This window comes from Solanum stenotomum, chromosome 4 (assembly GCF_019186545.1).
Source record: "Solanum stenotomum isolate F172 chromosome 4, ASM1918654v1, whole genome shotgun sequence".
Lineage (NCBI taxonomy): Eukaryota > Viridiplantae > Streptophyta > Magnoliopsida > Solanales > Solanaceae > Solanum > Solanum stenotomum.
Window position 1 is genome coordinate 902,669 of NC_064285.1, and position 9,706 is coordinate 912,374.

Below are 9,706 nucleotides of genomic sequence, written 5' to 3' on the forward strand. Positions count from 1 at the left end.
TCGACTCAGAAGGCATTGAGGGGGGATCGATCCCAGATCATCCGTGTGGATAACCACCCTCCAAACCAACTGAGTCATCCCGAAGGACTCACGATCACATTATTAATGTTGTTATATCGTTGTTTTTAATTAACGAGTTCATTTCCCTTTCAATAAGGTCTCATTCTAAAAATGTTTAGGTACTTTGGTTTTGGTGCGTATGAATATCTATGGATTGTAATATTATTCTCATAAGAGTCATATTATGAATAAAATGTTTTATTTGTTCTCATACAAAATGAATATCTTCTATGTATACAATTGTAGTGAATTGTATAACCTGAAACTATATATTATACAAATTGTGCTAATAGTCCTTGTCCAAAAATCGAACAAATCGTACTGACTCGAAATTCAAGCAAGCAGTTTTGATATGAAATTCAAAATTTGAATAAACAGTTCTGACACGAACTAAAATAAATCGTACTGATCTAAAATCCGAACAAACCATACTAATTCGATACCTAAACGAACCATATTAACCCAAAATCTGAATGAATGAACTATACTAACCCGAAACTCGAATGAATCATACTCATCCAATACCCGAACAAACTCTACTGACTCGATAGCAAAACGAATCATACTAACCTGAAACCCGAATGAACTGTACTGACCCGATACCAAAATGAACCACACTAACTCGAAATCCGAACGAATCGTATTGATTCGAAATCCAAACAAACAGTTTTGACCTAAAACCTTAAACTCGAACAAACAGTTTTGAAACAAACCCGAATAAATCGTACTGATTCGAAATCCGAACAAATCGTACTGAACCACCGATAACCAAACGAACCGTACTAATCATCCGAAAGAATGAATTGTACTAACCAACAAATCTTACTGAACCGATACCTGAACGAACTCTACTGACTCGATACCCAAACCAACTTTACTAACTCGAAACTCAAATAAACCATACTGACCCGAAACCTGAACGAACGGTTCTGGCCCGAAACCCGAACCCGGAACCCGGGTAAGTGAAGACTCAAAACGGAGTGCAAAACTTTGAAGTCAAGTTCGGACGGCTAAGCCTTTTTGTCTTCAAAAGTTCATTCGTCGTCCCTCGCCGGCGTGTTTCTCTCAGTTCAATAAAATGGATGTGATTTCGGCGGCGGTGGCGGCCGGCGGCGGTGGAGGTCCGGCGCCGTTCTTGTCGAAGACATATGAGATGGTGGATGATTCGCAAACTGATGACATCGTATCATGGACTCCGACTGGTCACAGCTTTGTCGTGTGGAATCCTCCAGAATTCGCTCGAATTCTTCTTCCTACTTATTTCAAACACAACAATTTCTCCAGTTTCATTCGACAGCTCAATACTTACGTATGTATTTTCTCTCCACTTTGACTTCTCTCGAATTGGGTTCAGCTGAAAGATTGGATCATTGAATTGATTTTCTAATCTTTCAAAATGGGTTCAGCTTAAGAATTGAATCTTTGAATTGATTATCGATCTTTCGAAATGGGTTCAGCTTAAGAATTGATTTTCTGTCTGTTTCAATGGGTTTAGCTGAATCTTTGAATTGAAGGGTTTAGCTGACGAATTGGATCATTGAATTGATTTTGCTATATTTGAAATGGGTTCAGCTGAAAAATTGAAGCTTTGAATTAATTTTTTGTCTATTGAAATTGAATTGTTGAGTTTGTCATCTTTCTGTTGAAATGGATTCAGCTGAAAAAACTTTGAATTGGTTTTCTATGATGTGATTTTGAGCTACAATATGTGGTTAAAGTTCAGGTTTGAGTTGTTGTATTTCCGCATTTCTATGGTTAAAGAGGTTCGTTTAATCACGGATGAATATTAGGTGAATTCTAGCATCTAGCAAGCATGGAAATTTTCTATGTGATAAGTCGAGGTTTGCTGATTGAATTCCCTTGAACTTTTTTGAGTATAGATGAAGTAGAATGGATTTTGAGGGTTCATATAGCTCAACTAGTTTGGGATTGAGACATAGTTGTTGTTTCTGATTAAGTTATTGCTGATGAATAGTTAATTGAAGTGGGGCAATGTTGAGGTGCAAGGTTTTTTTTGTGAATCTATTAGATAGATATCTAATTATCAGGATCCTTTTTGTTTTCATTAGAGGGTGTGAGATGGGCTGTTAAACATGAGAGGACTGTTGTGATGAATTTGTGCTTCAAGACAATAAAATGGAGGCGGAAGCTCTAGCTTTTTTCTGATTCTTTTGTTTTTTGGTGGGTTAGTTATGATAAGTGTGGAGGTGGGAGTATTCAGATAAGAATGGCAGCTGAACCTAGTGGTATATATATGTGATGGAGCACTTCACATGATTAGATTTGTTCATCTTAAAGCACTTAGATTGACGCAACTGATAATATATGTTTTTTGATAAATTGTAGTCTTCTGGGTAAATGGAGAGGGGGAGGGGTTTATCTTTTCTTGTTGGGTTTTTCTTCTAGGTGTATGGACTTTCTTTGCATGCTTTACGCTTGGTATGTATGGATCCCTCCAACTTGCTTGCTACTAACGAACTTGCTTATGCACAAAGAAAAGGTATTAGAAGGATTCCTTAACCTTTGACATTGTTGACATAAGGTTAACATAACTAGATCTCTCTGTGGTGAATATAGTTTTGAGGAACTTAGCTGTTTCTAAAATTGTTTCTCCAGCTGAATGCACCTGTGGCACAATGTTTAGTGTTACCTTGTGTTTAACAGATGTCCTTCCAGTGATTCAACGTTTTTCTCGACATTTCAACTAAATTCAGTTTGTGCTTCTTCCACAAAAACAATAGTCTTTTGGAAACCAACCTTTGGTCATGGAAAAGCGGTGTCCTGGTTGCACCTATAGTTCGTACCAGAAGATGTTGGCATCATTCTCTACACATCACGAGGATGAAATCTTTGCATGTCACGTCATACCAGTCATTGGCTGGTGATTTAATATGTTGGTTCGTATCAGACATTCACTGATGATTAATGCTGCGGAAAAAAAAAAACCAAACGCACCTTCCTGAGTGGCGTGATAAACATTGAAATACATACAACTGTTTAAAGAAATATCGAAACGTACAAAACAATTTTAGTGAGGGCATTTGAGCAGATGTTCACTTCTGTTTTAGAGTATAGTCAGAATTTGCATGATATCTGATGGAACCCCACTAATTTTCTCAAGTTAATCTGCAATTTTTGTCAGATTTATATGATGCTACGTAACCCTGTGTCTAAGTGTAGTCGCTGCTGCTTTTGTTTGTTTGTGATTCCATGCAATCTGTGAATTTTGAGCTTCTCTTCCCTGATGACTAAGAGTATTTTTATTGAAGTTTCCAGTTGTCGGATTCATTCGGAGTTGATTATCCAAACCCAGCATGGTTTGTACCCCTTATCAATGGTGTTTATAATGCAATAAAGGAAACACAAAGATAAATTGTTGTTTAACTGGTTAAAGTAAATTATTTGCCTTGATTGGTGATCCGTGTTCATTAAATAGAGATATACTAGCTATTGTTGACAACGACATTAGCTATACCTCAATCCCAAGTAAGTTGGGGTTGGCTATATGAATCTCTCTTTATCACATTTCACTACTATTAGGACCGATTGTGCCTGCTCATTAGAGAATTTCAGTTGCTGCCATAATTTAATCTAGGATTATTGACATCATAAATATATCTAATTGACAGGGCTTCCGGAAGATTGATCCAGAAAGATGGGAATTTGCCAATGAGGAATTCTTGAAGGACCAGAAGCATCTACTGAAGAACATTCATCGTAGAAAACCCATTCACAGTCATAGTCACCCTCCAGGTTCCACAGTTGATCCAGAAAGAGCTGCATTTGAGGAAGAGATTGATAAACTTACACGTGAGAAGTCTGGGCTCGAGACTAATGTCTCAAGGTTCAGACAGCAACAATCTGCTGCAAAACTCCAGCTAGAAGAACTAACTGGGCGGGTTGGCAGTATAGAGCAAAGGCAGGAGAGTTTACTGACATTTGTTGAGAAGGCAATTCAAAATCCTGACTTTGTTGAGCGTCTTGCTCAGAAACTCGAGTCCATGGATATTTCTGCATTTAGTAAGAAGAGGCGATTGCCTCAAATCGACAGCACTCAACCAGTCCAAGAAAGTATGTCGGTGGACAACCATAGCAGTTCTAGAGTTGAGTTTGGGAACCTTTCCCAGCAAGACTTTTCAAATAAGCTCAGGCTTGAATTGTCACCTGCTGTTTCAGATATCAATGTGCTTTCATGCAGCACCCAAAGTTCGAATGAAGATGGCGGAAGCCCTGCACATAGGAGAATATCTGAAGGATGGTCCAGAGAAGTGCAACTTCGAACGGGAGGAGCAATTTATACCCCTGAAGCAATAGAACTATCAGATACAGGGACGTCTTTTATGTTGAAGATGGATTCATCTCTACCTCGTGCTTCAAGCAATGTTGAAAGCTCAAGACTGCATTCCTTGCCACAAAGCCTGACATCTAACGAGGAAGTTGACGGTCACATTTCCTGCCAACTGAATCTTTCTTTGGCTTCATGTCTTTCACAAGTCGATAAAAATCAATATTCAGTGAGGATGCCTCAAATAGGTCAAGAGATAGGTAAACGTTTCGAATCACAGTCTGATGCCAATGACAAAATCCCTCCTACTGAAGACAAATCTTTGCCACCGTCACATGATGCAACTGCCAACAAGCAAGTGCCTGCAGCTGCTCCTGTTCGTGTGAACGATGTCTTTTGGGAACAGTTCCTTACTGAAAGACCAGGCTGCTCGGATAACGAAGAGGCTAGCTCTAGCTACAAAGGGAACTCCTACGACGAGCAAGACGAGAGAAAATCAAATCAAGGAGTAGCTAGTAACACAAGAAAGGTGGAACAGCTTACCCTTTGAGTATATGAAGTTGTCATTGAAGGCACTTGAAACATTTCAGTCCTATACTGCATGGTTTGTAACTATCAATCTCTGTTAAAGCCTATTTTTTCCTGTTGTTGTTTTGGGATCATTATATGGCTTTGTATGTATACAAATAATGTTATGATAAATATACTTCTGAGCAAATAAGATGTGTATTTGGTGATGAAATGTTGTTTGATTTTCTTGAGTGTCATATAAAGAATAAAGAACTCAAACTCCACTTTCAGCTCTGTAATCGATAAATAGTCACTATCACGGAGTTTCAAATTTCATAGGTCCTAGAGTATCAACGGTGAAATTTGAAACTCTACGATGATTATGTTTCAGTTACAGAGGCTAAAAAGTGGTTATTCGCAAATTTTATCCATTTTTCTTCCTTTCTCATTTGGTGTGCTAAAGGTTCTAAAGTTTCAAGCTAACTCAACAACCATATTGCCTACTATAATTATGATGACTTGCCTTTCATTTTACCAAATAAATTGGAGATAATTTTTTTCTTTTTTTACAATTAAAATCATATTCTTTGTATAATATGAACTCATTTATATAGGTCAATAGTTACTCCTTGGGCAAATAGAATTTTAATTAATTAAAGAAGATACTCACATCATACTCAATTTTAATTGCAACTTATAGACAATAATAATAGAGCCTTAGCCATTTAACCACTAAACCTAAAATAGCTATTCATTTTGCTTGAGATTTAAGTTTTTGGACCAATTCTCATCAAAGAAAAGGAAATGTTGGACCACGAATATGATATCCAAAAATAGCTAAAAATACAAAAAAAAAAAACCAAAATTTTTAACTTATTTTCTTTTGGGTTTTCAAATTTTTGGTATTATTATATTTTATTAAATTGTTTATGTTAATTTAAATAAGAAAAGAATTTGTACAAGATATCGTTAAAACTGAAGATATTAAAAAGATTTGATCACAACAATAAAACGGACATTTGTAAAAGGGGCGTACCATTTTAAAGTTTCAAGCTAACTCGCAACCTACCAAAATTATGATTTATTACAAACTTCTTTTTACAACTAAAGTTATATCCAATTTGGATGTCGTAGAATACAATAGAAATTCTTTAGAAGCAATCACTCTACCTCTAGAGCATACCTCCCTAGGAGCTCCCATTTTGTTTTCCTCTCTTAGAGACTCGAACTCATAACCGTAGAGTTAAAAGTGAGGGATAGTACCGATCAACTACTTCTTGTCAAATAGTTACTCCCTAACTAGGCAAATTAAAGAGAATTTTAATTCATTAAAGAGGATATATGCTCATGAAATGGAAAAAAGGTCAAACTCATTTTTCATTGCAACCAATATAAATACATACAATTAATAATAGAACCTAATTAGACATTTAACCATCAAATCCAAAATAGCAATCTCAATTTGCTTGAGATTCAAGTTTTTGGACCACTAATCTTATCAATGAAAAGGTAATTAATATTGGACCACAAATATGATAATCCAAAAATAACCAAAAACATATTATCGGGGACGTTAGGTGAGTGGAGATAAAATAATGAATTTTGAATGTCACTTATGAAATTTATTTTTCCTACTTCCATTAAAAAAGTAAAGAGACTGTTTCCGATTAGACATTGATGAAAATGAAAAGAATTATCACTAGTGATTTGGATTTTTTTCTAATTTTCCCACATGAAAAAATAATCATATGTAAACAGCACACCCCAACCATTTAATGGATTTTCCAATGATGAACTTGATTGTGTACTAATAGTTACACACACCAAGCAAAATGAATTGATAACAATTGAGACTAAAATAGTCCTTCAAAATACACTAATTCGAACAGTTTTAGTCCTTTATATTTATCGAAATTAAGTACTTTTATTCTTTGCTTTATTTACGAAAACTCAACCATAGTTATATAAATGTCACATAATTAGCTCATGAGAAGTACGTGAATTGTTTAAACTAAAGAAAACTACATCTTAACTTTACTTTCAACGGAGTATAATATTGATTCATTTAATGTCTCATATAATGGAGAGTTAAAAGGAAGTATATGATCGATATGCTCAATTGAGGAATGAATTGATTGACGTTTAGTTTCACTACTTTTCTTCCATGTAAATAGCTCACGTGCCTCCAAACTCTATTTGCAAGATCACACTGAGTATATTGTTTACGTGCTTTTGATGAGTCAATTTCATCAAAGATAAGTACTACCATGTGTTTTTTCTAATAAAACAATGATCTAAAGTGTTCAGTTTTCTAGTAAATACTATTCATAAAGAATTGGGAACCAGCCCAAGTCCAAGATATAAACAGAGATTTTGAGACCAGCCTAGATCCAACTTACTTTGTGCATATCATATTTCAAAAGTCAAAGTCTTGTCTTAAAGCAAAAGCTAGTGGCAAAATTTTGTTTCTACATGTTGGCCAAACCCAATAATTAGGTCGTGATAGAGTCGTAAGTATTTTATTCTTAAGATTTAATGATAAAAATATATATTTGAATTATCATTTTTTCCTAAGTTTCACGTTTCAACTATAAGTTGTTACTTTTTCTTATCTAAACTATCACCATCCATCAATCATGTGTGTTTCAATACGTAGGTGATCATAGTTCAGATAGAAAAAATGAAACAACAGGTGATAATTCAAATAGATAAAGAAAACAACGGATAGTTCGAGTGTGAAACTTGATAAAATAATATTCTAGGTGTGTGTTTTTCCACCATCTCTACTCTTAACTAGAGATTTTCAGTTCAGCTTTAGATATACAATTTATTATTAAACAATAATTTACTTGAGCGATCACCATGTATATGTGTGTTAATGCATAGGTGGTGATAGTTCAAATAGAAAAATTTTACAATCTGGTGATAGTTCAAATAGGAAAGAGAAGAGATTAGAGTTAAACCGAGAAACTTGTGATCAAAAGTGATAATTCACGTGTGTGTCTTGACCACTATCTCTTATCTTAACTAGAAATTTTAGATTCGAGCTTCAAATATGAAATTGTCTTTATTAAACAATGAATTAACTTTTTGACTTAATCACATTCCAATATCGATATCGCACACTATAAATGAAAACCTAAAACAAAAAAAAATCAAGAATGGTGGTGGGTCACTCTCACTACTCACCCCCACAATCCTCCCATGACTATTGAGTAGCAAATTAGGTGTGTGTAATAGGATGATCCCTACACCATTAATGACTCCTCACTAGTTCCAAAATTTCACACACCCTGGAATCTCATTTTCACAGCCCAAAATCCAAAATCCAAAAAAATGACAACACCAGGAGAAAAGCTACAAGAAATTCAACCTCAAACTCACAAAATGCAAAAATCCCAACTTTACTTCAACCCATTGAAGACCCTCTTCTTCTTGCTTCTTTTCAGCCATGCCCAGATGAGATTTTGTTCTGGGGTTTCAGTTCTTGACCTTAAATCAGTTAAAGATAGTAACTTTAACCTAATGGGGAAAAGGGGTTGTTCAGAAAAGCTTCAAGAATGCTCAGAAATGGTGGGTGAAGAAGATTTGATGGATTCTGAAAGTAATAGAAGGGTTTTGCTTATGCAAAAGAAGTACATTAGTTATGGTACATTGAAGAGGGATTTGGTGCCTTGTAATACTCCTGGTGCTTCATATTATAATTGTAAAGCTCCTGGTGCAGCTAATAATTACAACAGAGGATGTGAGATTATTACAAGGTGTGCTAGGGATGTCAGTGACATCAAATCTTGAATTTTTAGCTGAGAAATTTTATGCAATGGATGGAATTGGTAAAAAGTTCTATTTGTGCTTTCTTGAATATTGATTTAGTTATGTTTGGGACTTGTGGGGGTGGGTTTTTTTGTTGCTAATATTGTATACTAGTATTAAAATTAAGGTAACCAATGTTGCCAAATATATTTTTTTGGTTCTATGTATATTATATGCTCCCAATCTATTTCTATGCATTATGAAGCATTGTTTGTCTGGATAACTTTTGGCTGCTATAGTGAAATGTGTTCATAGCATGAACAATCGGTTCTGATCGTGAAAACTTGGCCTTTATAGTGAAATGTTGGTATAGAGGATGATACTAAAAGGAGCAATAAGGCATTTAAGCAAAGTCAAGTTCTGATCTTTCACACATTTAGATTTCTTTGTAATTTCGTTTGATCCACAAGAATGGCTTCCATTTGTTAACGATTCGATGATTTCTGTTGTGTGTTGTTCTGTTAATCCTTTCTTATAAGAAATGATTAGGTGTGAATTTGTGTTGAGCAGAGTCTTACATCTTTGCTGCTGCTCTTTTGAGAAACAAAAGATGATTCTTTTGGTATTATTAATGATGTTGAGCTTCCATTACAAACTTCCACATCAGTTTGAATGCTTTTATTAAGGTAATATACAGGGGTTTAAAAGTGTTTCTAGGAGAATGCCATGTAGATATGTCTCTGATGACTCGATTTTTGGGTTAACAATTATCTCAATTTACTTTAGATGCATATTAATAGGCCAACGGGTAGAATTTTGGGGAATGCTAACAGTCAAGAAGGTAAGGCTACTTTGTATCCTCTATTTGGTTGGGGTTCTTGTCGATGGAGTATTTTGTGGAAATGACGTGAAGTGGATACCGGATAAGACTTTCTTGAGTCGTATTTTAGAAAGGATACGTGTGCAGGGAGCACGGGAGCGAAGCACTTGTGTGAATGAAAACTAAGGAAGAAAATACTAGAAAAGAGATTAACATGGTGCTTAGGAAAGATCAGTAGTAGTCCAATAATGACAAGAAATAATCCTTCAATGAGGATG

The 9,706-nt window shown here is 35.3% G+C and overlaps 2 protein-coding genes across 2 annotated transcripts; both read left to right on the top strand.

The window, feature by feature from the left end:
- Positions 1-916: 916 nt before the first annotated feature.
- LOC125863114 (heat stress transcription factor A-5) lies at positions 917-5,097 on the top strand. Its single transcript, XM_049543254.1, has 2 exons — positions 917-1,369; positions 3,690-5,097. Exons 1-2 carry the CDS (start codon positions 1,139-1,141, stop codon positions 4,893-4,895), a joined length of 1,437 nt encoding a protein of 478 aa, XP_049399211.1. The 5' UTR covers positions 917-1,138; the 3' UTR covers positions 4,896-5,097.
- Positions 5,098-8,062: 2,965 nt separating this feature from the next.
- LOC125863268 (protein RALF-like 33) lies at positions 8,063-8,851 on the top strand. The gene has a single exon (XM_049543451.1). The coding sequence runs from the start codon at positions 8,192-8,194 to the stop codon at positions 8,648-8,650; it is 459 nt and encodes a 152-aa protein (XP_049399408.1). The 5' UTR covers positions 8,063-8,191; the 3' UTR covers positions 8,651-8,851.
- Positions 8,852-9,706: the final 855 nt, after the last annotated feature.